The sequence below is a fragment of the Haemorhous mexicanus genome, chromosome 5, assembly GCF_027477595.1.
Source record: "Haemorhous mexicanus isolate bHaeMex1 chromosome 5, bHaeMex1.pri, whole genome shotgun sequence".
Taxonomy (NCBI): domain Eukaryota; kingdom Metazoa; phylum Chordata; class Aves; order Passeriformes; family Fringillidae; genus Haemorhous; species Haemorhous mexicanus.
In genome coordinates, this window is record NC_082345.1 from 28,535,560 (window position 1) to 28,558,329 (window position 22,770).

Consider the following 22,770-nt stretch of genomic DNA (forward strand, 5'->3'; position numbering starts at 1 on the left):
TGTGATTACCTTTCTGTTCTACAATCATTCTCCCTTTCTTTCTTTGCAAATGTTTTGGACTTCTACTTCCAGTCCTGTTATCCAAAATAGGATCTTATATTTAAGGTAAAAGTTAGCTACTTCCCTCCTTCAACACCTCCAAATTCACTCCCAAGCCAAAGTGACTTTACTTTCTTGACAAGATCAGATGGAGCAAGGAGCAGTTAAGGTGAAATTCTGTTGCTTAGGAGCTGTGTCCTGCCATAAAGTAACATTACATAGGGATTGGAGAATATGATTAGAAAGGAGTTTTTATAGATTCCTAGTATCTTTGCTTTTACTGATTCTGTGACCTGTAAGGGCTCCTAGTGGGAGTTTGGATGACTGGACTGATTGGAGAACACCCAATGGGTCTTGAAACTGCAGGGTGACCAATATGAACGATGCCTGGGATAGTTTATTTCTCCTCTTTTTGCTGAGGCAAGCACTCATCAGAACCCAAGTAATAACTGTTCATAGGCTGTTAATACAAAGTACCCTGAGACTTCTGAAATGCCTTCCTCTGCACTGCACAGCTTGCTAGGTTATATTCTTTAGGCTTAGGCATCTTTACCTGGACAAATCTGTGACATTTAATTCTGCTGACTTCTGTCTCTGCAGTGAGTTGTTCCTTCCATCTTATGGCAGATTATCTAGCATGATACACATTTGAATATTCTTTATCTTGCATTGTCTCCATCCTCTGCACATGTGGTGTTTCTTATTGCCCACATGTTGCTTATGTCCATCCTTCTTTAACTATGTGCATATATATTTGACCTTTGCATGCATAAGCATGAAAAGAAGTCTGTCCTCTTTTAATTCACTATGATTTTCTGACTTTTCTTATTCATATCTGTACATATATGGAGTCACATGGCATGTCTGATTGTTCAGCTTAGCAATAAAATATTTTCAAGACAATCCATAGTTGATTTGGAGATTTAGGTCAGAGCATTTACTTGCCTCCTGTTTTTCTTCCTCCTTGGACAATTTAGAATTATTTTATTGGGATAATAAGGAATGAATGTGTACTACTGTATTTGCAAGTGAGGTGATTTAGTGCATAGAAGGCTGTGGCAATGCTGTCATTGTTATCCTAATTTCATAATGTTTCTGTGTAGTACAACACTGTGAGACGTGCCTGGCACACAGCCTTATGAACTCCCCTTTCTGTCCCAGAGAACTTCTGGGTAATTATGGGTTGGGTTTGCCTATCTGATCTAATTTATCACTTAGGGGGTTATATCATGCCTGTTACTGAGGTATCTAAGTGCTGCTGAGATTCTGAAAGATGTCTCTTTCATCAGCCACTTATTTCTATGATAAGTTAATGTCACTGAGCTGAAAACTGGGCTGTTCTGTGCAGCATCTTAATCACTGGTCCCTGCTGAGCCCCGTGTGGCAGTTACTACTTTTGGGGATTTGAGCTCAGTTACTTGAGAGCTAAAGAAGCACTGCAGAAATCTCTGGCTCAGATGATGATAAATTGACCTGCTTGGTGAACGAGTGGGAAGTCCAGGGCTGAGCAGACCCTGGACAATCATGTGAGATTTCCTTAGAAATTCACTTTCCACATCCAGGGTTAGATATTAGCATGAGTACAGAGCATCTTCATGGGTGGAGGGAGCATTATGGGCAAGCTCTCCTCGGCATTCTTTGCCTTTGGAAAGGCAAGACCAACTGCCCATCTTTTCACAACCCCCACCCAGCTCACTGGGGTGCTGTGTTCACCCTGCACAGGGAGGGTGGGTGTGGAAACTGCAGTCTCTGGGCGATTTCTTCTGCCTTTCTTCTCCCTCCACAGCCCTCAGAGAAGATTTTTCTTTCATGGCCAGATGAAGTGTTTGTTTGTTTTGAAGGTGACAAGTGTTTTATGTGAATTCTGGATACTCTCAAATGCCAAACCCCAGCTGGGCTTTGAGTTTCAGAGATTATCCACTGACACCTAATGAGCCTTTAATAAATGTTTCTCCCGCCCATTCTGTCATTTCAATAAATAAATGACTGAAATTTGGGGGTTGTTGGATTGGAGTGGAATGAAGCTTTTTTTGTTTACCCACCAAGCAGGTACACCACTAAGAGCAGTCATGCAAGCTTCCCACGCACCCACACTGCCTCTGCCATCAAGTCAGCATGTCTCAGTCCTGGCCTGGAGGACTTGCTTTGAGGATCATACAGGAAAGCTTCTTCTAAAGCCCAGTTAGCTTCTTCACCCTCTCAGCTTTGGTTGCCAGCCAAGGTGCTAATTACTGTCAACTGTGATGGTGGGAGGGGGAATTGAGAACAAAGGCGAGACTTTGATAGTTGAAAGTATAGTTGATGTTCAAGTTTTCTTTTTTCCCAGTGGTTTTTTTTTTTTTTTTGTAAGAAATGGTCTGCCTGGGCAGTGGGTGAGCTTGCACATATTGTCTCTTTAAGGACTGCAGTGGCTTCTAAACAGCTTTCATTCTTGGCAGTAGGTATAAGATAATTGAGTCCCGCCCCCTTTTTTGACTACTGAAGATATGATCTCTATTCACTTAGGAAATGGAAAATTAGGCATTCTAAAATTGCAATAGAAATTTATGGAAGTTATGAGAATTAGGGAAAAAATAGCAAGATTTAAAAATCATCATAGATACTCTTTGGTTTTAATTTTCATGCATCAGAAACGTGAACCAATTCCTTGTTTCCAGCTAAGGTATGTAACCAAGTCGTCGTGTTCCTGTTGTTTGGCTGAAAAAGTTGAAGGACATAAGTTTGTTTGACCACAGTTAGAGTATTCCCATGTTTATCCACTCAGTCTCCCAGAAGGTGAGACCATCGCAGAGATGAGACAGCTCAGAGATATTTCTTGTTCTGCATTTCACCCTTGTTTTAATTCACTCACTCAGAGCTTTCTCCCCAGAAATGTCTCCATCTCACATGAGTTTGGGTACTCCAGAATGGTCCTCTTACCCAGTCCTGCAGTAGCTGTGGTTGATGCAAAGGGATGGCACAATTAGAAGTCTATCTTCTGTGTTTTGTGTCTCTGCAGGTGGGGAAATGGAAGGAAAAAAAGTTGCAGATGAAGTATTACGTGTGGCCGCGCTTTGAGCTGTATCCTGACTCTGAGGAGCGCGAGGATGATCACCTGAGTATCGTGACCTTGGAAGAGGCACCATTTGTCATTGTGGAGAACGTGGACCCCCTAAGTGGCACCTGCATGAGGAACACGGTCCCTTGCCAAAAACGCATCGTGACTGAGTATGCACCCCTGTATTCTTCTGCTCATCTGGGGCTCGTTGCTCTCAGCAGAATGTAAAGTGTCTGTTGGGCCAATACCATCATAACCTGTAATCCTTTTTAGAAAAACACCTCCATTTGCCCAGCCTGTCCCATGTCCACTCATGATGGGCCCCTTTGGGCAAATCATTGTAGTGTGTCCCTTTACCCTCCAGCACAGATAGCACAATATAAATTGTCCACATTATATAATGGGAGGGGGAATGCAAACTGACAACAGAGGGGAATTACAGTTGTTTCTCCCAATCTTTTAACCCACTATTATTGTGATGGTTCAGGAATAAAACTGATGAGGAGCCAGATTACATGAAGAAATGTTGCAAGGGGTTCTGCATAGACATCCTCAAGAAAATCTCAAAGTCTGTCAAGTTCACCTATGACCTCTACTTGGTGACTAATGGCAAGCATGGAAAAAAGATCAATGGGACGTGGAATGGAATGATTGGAGAGGTCAGCAGCAAAGGGAGGGCATGGTGGGCTTCAACCCTGGGCTGGGTGATGTCGGTCAGGTCGAGCCTCCCATCATTATTGGGTCCACTTCTGAGGCAAGGACAGAGGTGACTCTAGAAATGACTGGCCTGCATTCTTTCTTGGCACTGCGTGAATTAATTTGCTCTGACACTCCGACCATGACAACCTTTCTTGTCTGACCATTAATTATTGTTCTCTGTGGTCTCACAAATTTGGCCTGCACAGTCTTAGAAAGAGGTTGATATCCATTCACCATGGTTGTTGCAACCTAGATTATGCTTAGGTTGTATATAAGGTGAATAAAGAATGAAATAAGTCTTTGCAGTGTTCGAGGGAGGATAAAGCAAGGACAGAAAAATGAGATAAGACGTCTTCTCCGTGGATGATGTGTTTATCCTAAGACCTCTGTGGATTTATTTTTTGTACACATACCAGCTTTGAGGAGAAGATTAATGTCTATAGGTTTTCTGAAAGAAGAAAGTGTCCTGATGAAAGATTAGAAAGGAGAGATGTTACAAACAATATAGGGAATAGGATTACGGGAGTAAAAGGATTGTGTTGGAAGGCAGGAAGATGAGAAGGGGCTTGACTGTGGTGCTTGAGGGCTGCCTCGTGTCTGTGTGTGAGCTCTTTCTTTTCTTCCCCCAGGTTGTCACCAAACGGGCCTATATGGCTGTGGGATCCCTCACCATTAACGAGGAACGTTCAGAAGTGGTGGATTTCTCTGTGCCCTTCATTGAGACGGGAATCAGTGTCATGGTGTCACGTAGCAATGGAACTGTCTCACCTTCTGCCTTCTTAGGTATTGTTTCAATCTAAAATTAAAACTTCACCCGGTGGTCATAAAAAAAATTAGGTGAAGGTTGCTTGTGATTCTTAGCCTGAAAGCTCTTTTTGGGAGTACCTGTGGGACAGATGTATAAAAATATACTGTGATGTTTTAGAACTGAGTCCCAGGCAAGTAAAATCCAGGGAAATGCAAGTGCAAATAGGCACTGCCTATGAGTTCCAAGCCAAGGCACTTTTCAGCAATTGTATGCCTAATCCTAGAAAAACTGGGCTCACTCAGAGCTGTCACATACACTGCAGCATGTGATTTCCCAGTGACTCAACTAATAGTATGTTCAAGGAGTGTAGGCCAGAAGAAAATTGATTCAAACCTTATAGCTGGGATACCATAACCCTTGGTGACATCAATTGGCAATAAATAATTGCACATTGAGAAACATTATTTGTAAAGATGTTGTTAACTTGGCCTTCCCTTGACACCTAGTAGAAGTTAGAGAACTAATAGACCTTTTCAAGAACAGTTGAGCCATCGGTTCTGTGCTGACACCATGTCTTACAGTGAAGGCATTTCTAATGTCCTTCAGTGGTGGAGGGCGATCAGAGAATACGGAAATGATGCTGCATTTCCCCGAGACATTCGTGCCTTCCTGGTGTCTACTATTTGGCTTTATAAAGTGCTTTATGATGCTGCAAACACACTATATGAGTTATGTAATTACTGTCTGCACTCTGCCAGAGTCCCGAGAACATTCACAGACAGAAATACTTTTATATGGGTAATGAAATTTTCCCAGACCTTTTAAAATATGAGTTTCATGACTGCCAACTCTTCAGGAGTTTTTTCCCTTAGCAAGTCCACCAATATTGCTGGGGTATGTAAAAGCAATGTTAAAGTTATCTCCTAAGTTCTAAACTGGAATTTATTGAAGTTGCAATATTGGCTATACTCTGGAGCAAAGTTCTTTGTTTCTTTGATCTGGTTCAGTCCTATCTTTTTCTGTTCAGGCTGGGAGAAGGAGAAAACCTGGCAGAGATCAAATACTTGCAGAATATGAACATGAACATTTCTAGAATGAGCCAGTGTTCCCATTGCTAGAGGGATGGAATACTAAAAACCTACTGTCATTATGGCTGAACCTTAGAAATTTGGAGATGCTCTTTGGCTCGATAACATCTTGAAAGTTGGATGCTTGTCTGAAACTCTGCCAGTTCTGCCTGATTTTCCCCACTCTCTCCAGATGGTGCTGGAGGACTTCCTGGGAACAATCTTTTATCAATGTGTTTTATTTTATCAATGCATGCCACAATGGCTGTGCGTGGCTCCAGATGGAGCCATGTGTCACAAATGTAACAGTACGATGGAATGCAGTCATTACAGAGACAGAAACTTCAGATTTTCCAGCTCAAAAAGTTTTAAGAATCAGGTTAAAGACTTTGTTTTTACTTCTGCTTTTCCCCAACCCAGTTTGCCCCACACTGGGCTTCTCTGGAGAGCAATGGAGGTTAGGTGTTAGGTCTTTCACCGTGGTTTTCTCTTCCTCTCTAGAACCTTTCAGTGCTGACGTATGGGTGATGATGTTTGTGATGCTGCTTATCATCTCTGCGGTGGCTGTCTTCGTCTTTGAGTACTTCAGCCCTGTGGGCTATAATCGGTGCCTTGCTGATGGCAGAGGTAAGGGGGGCTGTTTCTTGCTATCATCCCCTCTGGTTTCTCTGGTTTTTGCAGTCTCTGTTTGTTGGGGTGTTCCTTTGCCTTGAACACGACACGGATCTAGCCTGCTCTGAGCTCTGCATTCAGACTGAAGAGGACAGGGATGGAGATGGAAAAAAGGCTGTGAAGAGAGCAGATGTGTATAATGGATCATTTGCTTGGCGTGAGAGATGGAGCTGTGTTGCCTTTCATGTCTAAAGCACACACCAGTTCCAACTTGTTTCTCATTGAAGGAAAATGGGCCCTGGTAGCCAATGCTGGCAGGGCCTATGATGCTGCACTCTGAGGCAATCACAGGGCTCAGCACTGTCAATCCATCCTTCAGTGCTATATCTCCCTGCAGAGCAAGTCACTCTGCTGGCTTCCTGGCATTGTGCTGTGTCCTCCAGAATCCACAGCTGTCACCTGGTCACCTGGCTTTCTGAGACCAACTGAGAGAATGGGAGACTCATTTTCTTGGGAGTGGGTAAGAATTATTTTTCAAGGGCAGCAGGAAATTTAGGACCAAGCAAGTGATCCATTTTTGTCATTCTGATCTTCAGAAGGCAGACAGATGAATTAAAGAAAGGCTGCCTGTCCTTCCTAAGGTACAGCCTTTCCCCCTTATTGACATGAAAACAGTTTGCAAGTTGAGTCTTCTGTCATCTGAATATCTTCACCCCCTGGTGAATCAGCCTTTCAAACTTTTCTGGATTTATTGGTTCATACAGAATAGTGGGAGAGAGACAGTTACTAGAAAATGCACTCGTTTGCTCCCAAGTCTAGTGCTTTGAGTGAATTTATGCTATCAAATTAGAGAGGAGTAAAAATAAAAAGTGTTAATGAGAATGCAGGCAGAACTACATATATGGGGAAGTGGAGAACTTGTCTCTTAACATAGGACTGTGGAGGGCCTTTATGGCACCTGATCATAATTGCATGGATCTGTGGGCACAAGTCCTGAGAAACCCGAGTCTCTTAGGAGGTGTTCATACAGATGTGGAACTGGAAGCAGTTTTTGGTACAGACATGCAGTTATGCAGTTGTTAAGTTAGCCAAACTGCAGCTAAAAGTATCAATATTTCTGAGTAATTATGAAGAGTATTGCATGATCAGACAGATATTATCCCTGAGAGATGAAATATGAAGATACAGAAACCTGCTGCAGAGACTGCAATGCTGATTTTGGTAATGAGAACCCTGGCTAATGTTACTTTGGCTGCATTTGAACTATGACAGTATGCTCCTGACAGTATGCCTCAAACAGCTGCATTTTCTCTTTACGGGCATCAAGACTTTTGGATTGAAATCTCCCATTACAGTCTTGGTTTGTGTCTGACAAAGTAATTTTGGAGCATGTGGGGTGATCAGTGGAGAGAGGAAGGTTTTTAGAAGGGAACTTCTCAACTTCCTTCCACCATACAATTCCCACTGATGTTTTTCAGGCCTTTCACCTGTATATCTTAGGGCACATTAGGTAGAGAGGGATATAAAAATACCACTCCAGCATGTAAAAAGACAAAGACTGCCCAACTATGTTTCTCTTAGGAACTTCATCTCCCTGGAATTTAATGGCACCTGTTTACCAGGTGATGATTCTGCTCTGAATTTGGTGTGCAGTTCCCTGGGTAGAAAATGAGCCCCTTGCATTATTCAGTTGTATTTAGGGTAACACGGTTGGTGTTTCCAGATGATCAATGCTATTCGCTGCTCGGAGGTTTGGAGAGGCATGTCAAAACTTTCTTCCCTTTTGCTATTCTGCTGGAGTCAATCTTAACCACAGGCAGCAGCACTAAGGCCCAATCAGCCTGCCTGAGGAGATAAAGTGTGGGATGTTGATCAGGTTGGCGCTGTTGGAGAAAGGACAGATGCTTGAACTGTTCCATTCATCCTAAGAGGATCTTCTCCGTGTCCAAAGAGCGATCACATTGGCATTCTCCCTCTCAGCTCCTCTTGTGCTAAAGCTGAGGAAATTCTGGGTTAGGTTCCCACTAGTGGGGATACAAGATTGCTGGGAGACAGGTGCCATTTCACATGTTTTCAGATCTAGTGCTTCATTAGCACACATGGCTTCTGGGGTATGACTGAGCTTCCACACTGAAAAGTGAATAAGGGAAAAATAGGAGCTTTTAAAACTCTGGATTTGCTCCTGGACTATCTAGGGCAGACCTGCAGATTTTCTTAAGGTGGAACAAGTGTATGTCACTGTCATGTACCTTAGACACAAAATATGGGGAGAAGGAGCTGTGTTCTTCTCTGGTTCATGGATCTTCGACAGGCTGAGTAACGAAACATTCATGCAGAAGTATTTGTAAAGCCCTGCTATTTCAGATGGTGCTCTTCCTCATACCTTTACAAGTACAGTAAAGAGAGCCATGTTTTACACAGATGTGTACTGGGAGTTTGAGGACATTACTCTTGAACAGATGGAAATGAGGATAGACTGTTTCTGAGCAAATTCTGTTTCTGGAGACAACACTTCAACCAAAATTAAATGTTTTGTCTTCTAGATACTGCAATCAAATAAAAAAATGCCCTCATATAAGGTTTCAGTGGAAATCCCCTAGATGAAAAATATGGAAACCTGAGGACAGTTTTAAAAAAATAATTCTTCAGGTTGTACTCAGCTGAGATATGGTAGCATGAACTTAGGGGAGTGCAGCTGCAGATATTCTCACAAGTGGGAATAGATTCTGCTCTTAACTCTGAAATCAAGATGTGTATATGACTGGAAATGCAGACCACTTACTCTCAGGTGCTCACTGTGGGATCATGTTTCTCAATCACTCTAGAACCAGGAGGTCCCTCTTTCACCATTGGCAAAGCTATCTGGCTGCTGTGGGGGCTGGTGTTCAACAACTCTGTGCCAGTACAGAATCCCAAGGGTACCACTAGCAAGATCATGGTGTCGGTGTGGGCCTTCTTCGCTGTCATCTTTCTGGCCAGCTACACTGCCAACCTGGCTGCCTTCATGATCCAAGAGGAATACGTGGACCAGGTGTCCGGCTTGAGCGACAAAAAGGTAATGTGTCCACCCAAACCCTCAAAGCAGCCTTTTCCGCAGAATAGCCTGCTCTACCCTCTCTTCTTTCCTTTCACAAGGAAAGGGGGCAGGTGTTTTCAGAGTCACATTATAGCTTTAGATCCTAGTTTAAATAGCACAACTGCTCTTTATTGGTATTCAGTTGCACTTTTACATGCGATAAGCACTTCAGGAATGAATTATAGACAGAACTAAACTGTGCTTGCTTGCATGATCCCAAGCCACACCTTGACTGTCAGCAAGAAACAAATTAATAGAGCTTTGAAGACAATGTGTATAATGGCCGTAACCTCATTTTTCAGGATTAAATCATTTGGTTTGGGTAGGAATGCTGGCCATTAGACTAGCAAATATGATCTGTTAATTTATTCAGAAAACAAGTCCTGTCCATGGGGCTAAATCACTGTGCCTTTGATGATTTACTATTGCTTGCATTTGAAGTTATACTGTTGGTTTTTCAAGGCGTTTGGAAGCTTACCACATGAGATCATTTTGTGTTCAGACTGCATTTCAATGCCTTGTTTATCTGCACAGCATTTTGCCCATGCAGAGCATTCGCTTTTGCTGGACTCTGAACACTTGAGGATTTGAGAAGATTGCTGATACATGCAGGGTAGCACTGTCTGGCTCGTGAGGGTGTAATGCTTTGTGCTCTCCTTTACTTTTGTTTTGTGATGAGGCTACTCACAAGGAATTGGGTATTGTGAGGCTCGATTGCCCATGCTGATCTTGTTACTCAGTCACTGGGGCTGCTTAAGGGGTCATGCCACTGCAGGGCAGCCAAATAGCAATGGGTTGCACACATTGCTACTGGGGATAGCAGCAAGAGGAGGACTGCAAGTGTCAGTTGTGGCTGCTGGGTTGGTTGTAGTTACTGACTCTTGTGTCTATTGTGACAGTCTAGAAATTTGTGGCCAGGCCCCCTGTGTATGCAGTGTCCTGTTCAGCAGGCTGGAAATTCTGTGATGAATTAACCATAGGAGCTTTTCTTACTCACTTTGTTGTTTGGTTTTTGTTTGGTTGGTTTTTTCCTGGAATGAAACGTGGCACCAAATAATACAATCCATGCAGAAGTGCTCCTGTTATTTGTTTTAATTTTGACCTCAATTTGTTTCACATTGTCTCCTCATTTGCAATGTGCTGTGTTGAGGATGGGGTGGAGGGGAGGATGCTTTTCTGTCAGGTGGAGATTGTTGTAGAGACTCCTTAGAAGCTGTGAGCTCTGACCTTGAGACTGAAAGATACTGCTCAAAACCAGCCAGCCCTATCAGAGGTAACATTAGTTTGTCATCATTAGATTTTCAGCTATCTGAGCTAAATGGGATAGTTTGTACCTGTGATCTATTGTTTCAGGCTGTGCCTAGGCTCGTGGAGAGAACATGCTTTCATTCTCACGTTTTTCAAGATATTCTTCATACCTGCAGATATATGTGCATGAAACATCATATGAAAGCAGTGACTCCTGGAGCTTCACAGAGCCTTTGAATACAAATTTCTAGGCCTGTTGATTTCACTGTGGGGCCACCTGTGTGTATTGGATTGAGGCCATTTTCTTCCACTTTTCCCTGCCAATGTACCTGTATTTACTTTTGCTACGCTAAAGCATATGTGCTTTTTTCCTTGGGGAAGAGAAAGGCTATAGTACGTAGAGGATTGTGGTATGCCTCAAACGTAGCTGCTACTGCAAGTGCAATATTTGGGTAAGATTACAACCTACCAGAGCATCTGGAATCAAGTGAAAATTGGCTGGTGAAACTGAAGGCCAACAGCTGCCTTTGGGCGATAAAGGCAGGTGGGACTAACTCCATCCAAAATAAAGTGAGTGAATGAGCTTGATCTACTGGGCTTATGGATTTTACTGTCTGAATATGCAAAGGGCCCTGCAGGATTTGTGAGCAGTCATCCAGACATTTGTCACAGTGCTTCAAGATCCCCTGGTCTGGGAGGAATTCACTCTTCTGGTTCTCATCTTTACCCTTTTCTGAAGCCCGCACACTGCTTGCAACTCACTGACCCTCTCAGTGTGCTGCTGGGCCAGGATGAAGGGCACAGCCACATCCAGGGCACATGGGGGTGCACTGTGTTCAACCTCACTTCTCTTGCCTGCTTAAAGCCAGTTCACACTTTCAAAAGAGGCAGTCACTGTTCAAAGCCAGGTGGGAAACTCTGTTTTCCAAGAGGAAAAACTGTCGCTTCCAATCTGTTTTATCCCAAATGTATGATCTGGTGTCCACAGCAAAAGTCAGGCAGATTGGTCTCCTGGCCTGCTCCATCAGCTGGTAAGGGCAGCTGTGTCCAGCACAAGGATTTGGCAGATGATGTAATCCAAGCCAATGACAGTAACAAAATGATGTTGTTACTACTTGCCTAGACCCAGATCTGCTTGCAAATGTCTCTGTAGTTTGACAGTACCTGGGGAAGGTGTCCCACTGACACTGTAGAGCAGCCAAAATGCCAGATGCACTCACAAAATCCTTTCCTAAGCCTGGCTGGGGTGCACTCGCCAAGGTCAGGCTGGCTACACTCTGCAACAGCAACCCTGAGTGTCTCCTTGGACCCTCTTCCTTAGGTTTTGCCTGGGAAGAACCACTGCAAGAAATGCCTGCTGGCATGCCACTTCCCCAGAAAAGCAGACTGAAATGCTCTAGATGGCTCAGGATGGTGGATGTCTCTTGGATGATGCCTTGGCTGTGCCCCAGCATTTACTTCCTAATGGCATACAATACCATGACTAAAGTCATGCCCCCACTGTGCTTCTGTGGATGCTTGAGCATGTCTGTCTGAGCTGGGCTGGAGTGGATGCCTCTGTCCCAGGGTACCAGGTTGAGCTGAGGGTATCTGGAGGCCCCCTGAATGAATGTAGGGACCTCTGCCACTCTCTCTCTCTGTCCCAGGTGATGCTGACCTTGCTGAATGCTGCCCTTTGAGCATAGCTGGCTCAAAACAGGTGCCAGAGTTGGTGCAGGAGCCCACCTTATGACTGCTTTTAGTTCCTTCTTGTTCACCTTGGGATCTGCTAAATTGTACATCAAGCTTTAGCTCTTAATTCTGGGGCAGCCATGGGCAGTTTGAGAGAGGATAAACCTGCTCCTGCCTGAGAGCAGCACTGACCTGGTCAGTTCTGCAGGAAAAGTCCTGATGTTGACAGCATCTTCCTTCCAGCTCCCTGTGCTCCTTGTAGCAGGCTGAACCACTTTCCTCCTGCGCAGGTGCCAAAGCAGCACCTTCCACCTCCACTGGTCCACTTTGTGCAGCAGAGGGGCTGGAGGTGGTCCTGGCAGGGGCAGTGCCACACTGGCAGTGCCAGCTCCCAGCAAGCCCAACTGGAGCATCTTTGCACGTGCTGCTGGGCTGCATCCATCCAGGATCCATGTGGGGGGCTGCTGCTGCTGCTGCCCTGAGCCCTGAAAATCCCCAGTGGTAGGAGGGCCTGTCGCAGAATGTGCAGTCAGCTCCTGGGTCTGGATTTCATCTGAGTGCAATCAGAAGATATAACCCAATTTCCATTAGTGGGAGAGCTTCAGACACATTAGAGAAACAAGCGCCTGCGGTAGTTCAGTCTAACGAAGGCAATAAATACAGGAAAGATTATATAAAATGAACTAATGTGTGAAGTAATCTAATAGCTATACGAAATTTCCATTCATATAAAGTAGTAATAGAATAAAAGCAAATGTGGACAGCCAGCAGGGCATTTAAATAAAATGATTTAGAAGGCAGTAGGTTAATAATAATAATAAAAAAATAGTATCCTTTCCTATAAATTAGTTGGAAATGCCAAAGAAGTTAATAAAGTATCAAAATGGTAATTTGTAATTGACATGAAAAGAAGAGAAATTGATTTCTGCATGCCTGCAAATTAATATAGATTGCTGAAATTTCACACGTATTTGACTTATTTGCTTTTCAAGATGTTAATGCAATGTTGAGACAAATGCAGCATGGGTCAGTTATTTTTTCAATAGATATGAGTTTATTTCTCTTTTTAAAGGTAGGTTTTGAAGTTAAAACTGGCCAGTATTTTTATGAAAAATAACTTGAAGAGAGTATAAGAAGGCAGAAGGAATTTCTGATATTTTCCAAAATAGCTCATTTTAGTATTCTTTATACAAAATACTTAGATATTTCTGACGTGTATTTTGGCATGTCATTTTCTAAAGGCACTACTCATAAAACTAACCTACATTTAAGGGGGGAAAAAGTGGAAAAAGGATTATTTTTTTTTTTCTGTAACAAAGGAAGGGGACAGACAGAGATAATTGGAAGATGAAACAACACAGGTAGATCTGAGGTAAATGGAACATTTCAGGTTGATACAAAACAAAAGCCTCACTGAAAAACTTACAGAAAGAAAAGGATCTGCTCTTTTCTGGCAGTAATAGGTGCTTGGCTGTGAAGCTGAAAAATGAATTATTTCCCACATTGTACTTTGCGGCACATTAAATCGAAATTATACACGGATCCCAGATATGCAGAAGACTTAAGCGTGCACTTAACTTTGTGCTCATGAGTGGTGACATTAAAGTCAATGGGCTATTATTCACATGATTGAAGTTAAATGCTTCCCCAGGCTTGCAGCTTTTGTACAACAAATACCTGTTCTGGACAAGTCCAGGGGAAATGCGGAGCAGATACCTTCAGCTGGATGTTTTTCAAGAGGACTAAAAGTGAGGGTCAGTCTTGTTACTTGTGAGCTCTGCAAGGGGAAGATTGTCTAACTGGATAACTTGGAGGCAGTACAAATCTTCCACGGGATTAAATATTTAGTGTTAACTGACATTTGTGGTACTTCCACACATTTCAGCAGGATACAAAGGAAGTTTTATGTGGCAGTGTCCAAAGGCAGAAAGTACGTCATCTTTCAAGAGCAGAATAATTTTTATTGTCAGGACACTTTTGTGGAGATATGAGTTAGGCAGACAGAAGAAAGACCATGCCACTTCCAATCCTGTCCTCTTGGTATAAATCATAACCTTTTCTAAAATGCATAAATATGATGCACCTTACTTGACAAAAAACCCTTTCCAAAATGAAGAGGTTCTTGAATATCCAGACCTTATGTCATGGGATAGAGTTGAATTTCTTTCCACAGTGCTTTCCTACGGGTACATCTCCCTGCAAATGAGTTGAACTATGCCTTTTGCTTAAATATGACCTTTATCAATAACAGTGGTATCAACTAGAGTGCTTAACAAAAGAAACACTGGTTCATAGTGAAGCGTAACAAACTCAGAGCTCTGATAGTCTGGAATATTATGGCTTAAAATCTGATTATTTCTCTGCATGTCCTTGTAAATTATCAGGTGCTATAGTAAGAAGTATTTAAATATATAGCTACACTATATTGTATAGTGTAGCTATATATTGTGTGTAAATACACATAATGCATGTGTACTATCTGTAATTACATATTATGCTAAAAGTTTCTCATTTTTAAATAGCTATTAAATAGCTACAGCTGATCATATGTTAGTAATAGATTTTCTGATTTGTGACTTACATTTATTGTATACATAAATATAATCTTAGATAATTTTTTGCAGTTGCAGATGGGTGTGTTTATCATAGATTTAGATATTCTGCAGTCTTTGTACTGAGATAATTTTTACGCTTTCTGAGATCTTTGGAACAAACCTCTGTGCCTGCGTGCTAAAATGTGATTCAGTAGATTTTAAGACTATAAATGTTTAGAGTCAGTGGGTCTTCACACGTTTTGTTTTCCCCCTGCTTCAGTCCTAGTTTCTTTGTAATTCTCCCTCTTTTTCTTCAGCTCAGCACTGTACAGTGCAGAGCAGCAAGGAGGCTGCAGTGTGCTTTAGCCTTCACTTGGTCTCTCAGGATTCTCTCTTTTTCTCTTCATCTGTAGGGACTTCCCTGGTATCAAAAATGACTGGGGGTTGAAGGGATCAAGGGCAGCCTTGCCAAGAAGGACTTGGGAGTGCAGGTGGACAAGAGGCTGGACACAACCCAGCAATGTGCACTCAGCCCAGAAAGCCAGTTGTACCCTGGGCTGCATCCAAAGGAGCATGGGCAGCAGGATGAAGGAGGGGATTCTGCCCCTTTTGCGCTGCTCTGGTGAGACCCCACCTGCAGTGCTGCATCCAGCTCTGGGGTCCTCTGCACAAAAAAGGACATAGACCTTTTCTGGTCTATGCAAAAAGACTAAAAAAGTCTTTGCAAGTCCAGAGGAGGCCACCAAAATGATTAAAGGGACAGCAGAGCATCTCTCCTTACAAGGAAAGGCTGAGAGAACTGGGATTGTTCAGTCTGGAAAAGAAAAGGCTTCAGGGTGACTTAATTGTGGCCTTCCAGTACCTGAAGGGAAACCTACAAGAAAGATGGAGAGAGACTTTTTAACAAGAGAATGTAATTACAGGACTAGGGGTAGAGGCTTCAAACTGAAAGAGAATAGGTTTAAATCAAGTATTGGGAAAAAAAATTATTTGCTGTGGTGATGATGATGCACTGGAAGCAGTGCCCAGAGAAGTTGGGGATGGATCATCCCTGGAACTGTTCAAACCAGGCTGGATGGGGCTCCAAGCAGCTGCTCTAGTGAAAGGTGTCCCTGCCCACAGCATGAGAATTGGGATTAGATTACCTTTAAAGTCCCTTCCACCCCATTCTATTATTTAATGACAGTAAAAACCTCAAATGGGACTATTCAGGATTTTTGACAATTAAAATGCAGTTTAGTTGGGAACTTGAGCAGGTAAGATGTGAGGGGATACTCAGAGTCAGACTGTCAACTTAGTTCACCCTTGCTGGAAAGGAAGAAATGCAAAGCCCTGGGTTTTGTTGCAGGTACAGATGAGAGTTGCAGGATGAGGGACTTTGGGGACGAGGCTGTGACATAGTCCTTAGCTTGCACCTTTTAGATTCCCCCTCCACAGCACTCTGGCCTTTCCTAGGCCTTGGCCACCACTGACCCTTTCTTTTTATCTTCCTTTTCAGCAGCTCTTGGAGCTATCCCCCTTTGGAGGGAGTGGTTAAATTTGGTTGCTTCTGTGCTAATTGCTTGGCAGTCTGGAAAAAGCTGTCTTTGGAGAATTACGTAAGGGGAAGAGTGAGAGAGGGAAGCAAAGGATTGTCCTGCTTCTCACATCAGTATAAGTCAGGGGAGAGGAAAACAATGAAGATTTTTATTTATTATTTATATGGTGCCATAAATGTACTTGGCACTTTGCAGTCAAATAAAAGACAATGGCCCTGCCACCAAAATTTGGCAGCCTGAGAGATGAGAGCTGGCCTCCTTCAGCTGAATGATCAGGGCTGAATTACTGGTGGGGAAGGGATGAGAGTACGAGATCTACAGGATTACCAAAACAAAAAAAAAAAAAACAACAGCTGTATCCCCACACTTTCATTCCTGATGCCTGGGGACTGTGACATTTGGAGTTATATGCACATACATATACTTGATAAATACTTGGCAGGCTGTAATTTTACAGACATTTTTACTTCACTGCATGCTTTACTTTACTTTATTGCCCTGCTTCTCCCAGGCCTTTGGCTACTCAAGGTCAAACCTCCCCATAATCTGGGTGGCCCAGCAGACTTGTTTACTTCAGGTGTAGCTCAGTGCCCCAGGACTCACATGGGAGTGATATGGCTTTCTTTTCTCTGTCTTCCTCTTGCAGGTAGGAGGCAGTTTTCATCAGAAAGTTAAAGGAAGGCATTATCTCCCAGCTCTGGGAAGGTGCTGCCCTGTCTGAAGGCATTATCTCCCAGCTCTGGGAAGGTGCTGCCCTGCTTTTTTTGCTTTGCATCTCTGCCCTACAGATGTGCTTAAGAACTTGCACTAATGCAATTACTACGCTTTTAAAATTGCTTGGATTGAAGTCTTTTGGAGGTTTGCCAGGCTTATGCAGGGTTTCACCCTGCTGCCCAGTGGACAGTACCCACATAATAGTAGGTTGGCTACTCTTAAGTATTCAGAAGACAGAAGGATCTGACCTTCCTTTGTTAGTGAAAATGGGTGAAAAATGGAATTGCTTCCCCACCAAACTACATCCTCTGAATTTCTCAGAGGGTTTCATAATTTGTTAACCAGCTGTCTCATGTGCAAACAAAGCAGATTTCAAATTCCTCTGTACTTATCTGTCACCTCTCCTCTCAAGGTCTTTTTAATCAGTTAATTTTCTCCCTCTGAATGAACATCTACACTCCTAATGATATTAACATGACTGTAGTAAGTGGCATCTTTCTGCCTCACAGTTTTCTCTTTTGTGTTTGCCTGGGATTATTCAGTAGATGCCCTTGTCCCCCTGTGTTAAGCTTCCAAGGAAGCTGACTTTCAAGAATTGAATACATGGCATGATTTGATGCTGGATAACCAGATGATCTCCATCCTCTACATGCATGTAATCAAAAGTAAAGTGTTCCATAGCCATGATTCCATAGCACCCTTCATTGCAACAGATGTGGCTGTGGTGCTCTGATGCCACACATGCTAACACTGCAGCTGTGCAAGCAGCTTTTGGCTCTGACTGGTGAAGCTCAGTGATTCCACTACAGATTTCTGGTCAAGCTTGAGGGACACCTAGCAGTGACTTGAGTGCTGGTGGCGGGTGGGCTCTGTCTGTATGCGATGGTGGGATCCTGCAGGGGCCCCTCAGGCCTGGGTCAGCATAAAGGCAGTGTGGTGGTGTGTTCATGGAGGAGGTGGGACCCCTGACATGCTGTCTGTTTGGGGTGACACTGCACTGCCCAGGGTGCAGGAGTGGCACGGAGCAGGTCTGTGCATAGCAATCCAGCTTGCAAAGAGGCTGCACAGTCCTACTGTGTGCACTGCTCTGGCAATAACTGCATGTGATGGAGCCTTCTTCCACCAATTGGATCTCTGCTTTCATCTCAGTTATTTTGCAAGGACAACTATTTTTAAAGTTGCTATATTTGAACTCTTTTCTTTTGCTTTCACCTGCCCCCCCCCACCTCTGCATTGTTGCCAGGTTGCTCTGTTCCCTTTCCTGACCCGCACATGTCCATATTTCACCAACAAACATTCACAGATATTCTTCTTTCTTGTTTGTGGGTCTGACCCACACTACATCTTCCTTTAAAAAGTACTTTAATAGAATTCTTTGCCAACTTCACTGCAGTCAGCTGCACTAACTGATAACTCCTTTCTTGGACTTATCTAGAGCAATTCATGGGTGAAAGCACTATGCAAAGCAAGACAGAGAATTTGAAACATCACTGGGTACTGAATAATAAGATAAACCACAAAGTCAAAGTCTGAGGGAGGATGGGGTAATTTTATGCCCTCCCAAAATTGACATACTTGATTTGTTGCTGTTTGGTCCCCTTTTTTTGTAGCTTCCTTTTTTGTTTGTTTATAAATCAAGACATGTGTTGTTTGACTAGTGAAGACAAGAAACTGGGGTTTCAGGAAGAGTTGGTGTGGCAACTGGATTCAGAGCTGTGAGGAGTCCCAGCCACTGCTGAAGAGTCAGAGAATGTCATTGTGACGAAATGCAGGAGGGAACTAAGAAGAGCTAGGGTAAAAGGATGATCTGAAAACTCATAGTCACTTAGAAATGGCTGAGAGTTCCACCTTGGAAATAAAAAATGTCTGTAATGTCAAAACTACATGACTGTGCAGAGGGGAGAGGAATGCTGTAGGAATGAATCTCGAGAAGTATCTTTACAAGCGAGTCATTAATAATAGAGAATAAGCAGCACAGTCACTTTAGTCTGCTCTCCTCACAGATTGTACCAGTGCTAAGATTTAGGTTTGCAGTATGATTTTCTGCCTATGCTGTTGGGCTGGCACAGCTGGCACACTCCTAGCTGGGATGCAATTTTGTCAATTTTACAGTGCCTACAACACCAAGCCACCAACAGTTGCAAGTTCTGTCCTTGAAATCTGTAGAGCACCTCCTCTACCAGGACAGGTGAGAGGGGGCATGGGCTTGTGGATGTGCCTATGTGCACAATCCAAGCTGCAGAAAGAAAAGAATACAGTAAACGCTCTGAAGATGGTGCTGGCAGTGTCGATTGACATTCCAGAAACAAACTGGTCGCTACCTGAATGCAGATCACGACAGAGTTGCAGCTTTGAAGAATTTGCAAGCTGAAGATGAAGGATTGACAAAGCATGATATAATACAGAGAGACCCTGAGAAGAGGAATAATTAGCATGTGCTCTGATTGGCGTTGTTTGTGTTGCCTTACTGCAACCTTTTTTACTGTAATATTCTCTCAGTGTCTTTGGATCTTGATCAGATTGTTCTTGATATGGTGGAGAGCATGTTCACCAACCAAAGATAAGTCAGGGAAAGACCTACAGGATACAGCCGAAGGACAACAGCAAGATAGGTTGCAGGTCCACAGCTTGCAAAGAAAGACTAAAGGAACTGGGCTTCTTTAGCTGCAGTCAAAGAACTTGGAGAAGCAGCAGCACAATGGTCTTCAAAAACATAAAATCATAAAATTCACCTTCAGAGAAGAAGAAACTGTTTGGATTTCCCTGCCCATGGACAAGATAACAGAAAACATTGCAGTTGTATTTGTAGCTGGAAGACTTTAGTTCAGAACTTTCCAGTAATAAAGCTCTGGTGGGCATTGTCCAGGGAATGGAGGAGTCTCCAGCACCAGCCATCTTCCACAGTGGGCTGGATTAAGGGCTGTCAGGAATGGTGGTGTCCAGGAGAGACTCACCAGAGAGACAGAAGTGGAAGAGACATCTTCTCAGGGTCAAATCCAGGTTTGGGATTCTGTAGCATTGTTTGTGGTGCAGCTTGAGAACAAAAATTATATATTTTGGGCATAAGAAAAAAACAAGCATTTTCTCTTTGAGAGTCGTCTGTTAGCTGTGACAGAATGAATTTCCTAGCTGAAACAGAGGACATAGAAGGCAGCTATGGCAAGACATGCTGCTGTGGACCTGTGTAACCTATCAGGACTTAAGTACAGGCATAGAGCTACCTCAGAGTGAGACCTGAAAACCACTGACCCACTCTTCAATTTTTAAGGTTCTGAAAGAAGCTGTTGTGCAAACAGCCTGGTTGGATTTTCAGGCAATGAAGAAAGGGGCAAGCTGACTGCAGTGACATACATCTGAACCAGAACAAGAGGAGACAATCGAGGATGTTTGGGCAATGCAAAGAGGTTGTGCATTAGGGGGGTGGTGGGCACTTTGGGCTGGTTGGCTCCCTGTACTTTTGGTGGGAGATGCCCTGAGAGCTGAATGGCCCAGTGGCTAGATTCATTTGGGCCCCTGTAGATGTCTAGAGCTATTTTAGGTGTACTGGAGTGTCCAAACTACACTCAGGTGGTGGGCAGATTTGACACAGGGACTATGAGAGACCTGTTCCCAGGGTGAAATTCCCTAGGCATCTCAGCTTGGCACTTACTTTTGGGTGAATGAAGCAAGCTCAAAGTATCTAACATGGGCTTAAGCTCTTTTGGATGCGCAGCTAGCAGAGGAGCTGAATTTGTGGCTCTCAGTTTGATGGGTCAGAGATGTGGAGCTTCCTGTGGTGGAAAACTTTAACTGGTCAGTAGGGCCTTGCAAAGTGTAAGGAGCCCTTCCAGAGAAGCTGTATAAGGGTAAAGCACTACACCCACACACCCACGCACCCACCCTTGCACCAAGTGCTGCCAGCTCATTATGTTATTCAGCAGTGCATTGATCTGGGTTTTTATTTCAGCAGTGTAAAAGTAAATCGGCTGATAAAAAAGAGACTTTTTGTAGCAAGAGCTTGCTGAGTTTGGGAAACTGCTTTCAATGCTATTGGCAAACACTTTACAGTGTAAACAGGGCCTACATGAGGCAGATAAATAAGTGCAGATGTGCTTTTCTGTAGGATCCATTCGGTGATAGACAATATATTGAAAAAAAAATTCTCATCAAATTAATTGTCGCCAATTAGACATAACCCCTTCCCCTCATCTCTAAATCCCCTCCATTTGCTGCTGCATGAATGGGAAGAGCTCCTATCACCTGTTTCATTATGCAGATTGATAGCCGAACATCTGAGAACAATGCTGCTTTCTGCACGGCACGGCTCCAAATTGCAAATGAAACAGCTCTGCCAGCCGAGCCACTCAAACCCGCTGCTTTCACTGCCGCTGTCGACAGCTCTCATGGAGAGATGGGGAGAGCAGTGGCAAAGGAGCTCTTCCCCCTGAATGTGCTAACAGCTTCCAGCCTGTGTGTTTATTGCTCTTCAGAGGAGGAAGATTTCTGCTCTCTGACTCGGAGAGGTTACTTTTGCAAAGCCGAGGTCTGCTTTGCACTTAACGCTCCTGGATTTCAGTTTGTGGAGGGAGGGGTTGAAGAGGCAGGCAACCACTGGGCTCTGAACATAGATATCTCATGTCCCAGAGCTGCTGCATCCCTTCAGGCATCCTTGGTGCCTGCTTTCCACCCCCATCTCCAGCATCCACCTTCACAATTGATGTGAAGCAAGTGGGACTTCTTTCACGGGTGAGAGGATGTGCACATCACCTTGGGTACATAATAGGGGAGCATCTCATAACGGAGGTTCCATGGTGAATGAGTGGGAGGATGCAAGTGGGATACACCTCTGTCTGGGCCTCTTTGGGTGCAGGACTGCAGCTGAGCTCTGCTGGTTCCCTCACAGGCAGTCATCCTTGGAGGCAGGTAGAGCAGGGCAGCAGGACAGGTCTCCTGCTGCAGGCAATTATAACGTGGGGCTCCTACAGGTGGGGACCCTGTACAGCTGGGTTTTCTCAGCAACTGATGTAGTTGCTTATCTTCCTTTCTCCTATTACCACCGCATTTTTTTTGCCAGAACCCCACAGGACTACTCCGATGCCTGGAGTGGAGTTGTTGTGACTTAAAGCTCTGTCAGGAGAAATTTTTGCATGAAATATTGGGACAGTTCTTTCAGTAATCTGCATTCTGACCCTTTCTGTCCATATCTGTGGTTAATTCCTTTGTCAGTGTTCACTGCAGCATTGAGATTACCTCTGCACAGGCTTCCTCCATGTAATGGCCCCAGCATCGTGCACCAGCTCCTCCCTCGTGTCTCAGACTCCCTATAGACCCATCTGCCAAAGAGCCCTGCTTCCCTGGGGATGATACTTTTGATCCAGGCTCATGGTCCCAGCCCCTGGGAGAAATCAAACAAGTGGCTTTCCTTACTGAACTCTTTGACAATCTGTCAATTAACTTTCCTCCTTACAGATCATCTCTAGCTTCTCCACACATTCCTCTGCTGTGTTGGCAGAAGAGGACACACTCCTTCCCCATCTGTCCCATGAACTTTCTGGGAAGGCTCACATGTCTTCTTGCTCCCTCAGGATGAGCTGTGTGGGACAGAAGTTAGTTCAGAATGATGCAATAGTTTTTGACCCTGGACAGCTCACTGGAGATCCCTTCATCCTTGGACTGAGCTGTGCCCTTACTGCCAAGAAACCCACATGGGGATTTTTGAGCTGCTGTCTCCTATCAGAAAGCTGCATGCATGTACTGCTATTACTCTCAGATATGGAGAAGTGGCTGCTTATCTCTGGCTGCATGGAC

At 43.9% G+C, this 22,770-nt stretch overlaps 1 protein-coding gene across 1 annotated transcript in view; it reads left to right on the plus strand.

Moving 5' to 3' along the window:
* LOC132328157 (glutamate receptor ionotropic, NMDA 2B) overlaps positions 1-22,770 on the plus strand; it is an 80,940-nt gene that overhangs the window by 46,697 nt on the left and 11,473 nt on the right. The window contains exons 3-7 of the mRNA XM_059847917.1: positions 3,038-3,246; positions 3,564-3,735; positions 4,405-4,558; positions 6,092-6,217; positions 9,028-9,257. Of these exons, the coding sequence (XP_059703900.1) occupies positions 3,038-3,246; positions 3,564-3,735; positions 4,405-4,558; positions 6,092-6,217; positions 9,028-9,257 (891 nt within the window). The remainder of the gene's footprint in view (positions 1-3,037; positions 3,247-3,563; positions 3,736-4,404; positions 4,559-6,091; positions 6,218-9,027; positions 9,258-22,770) is intronic.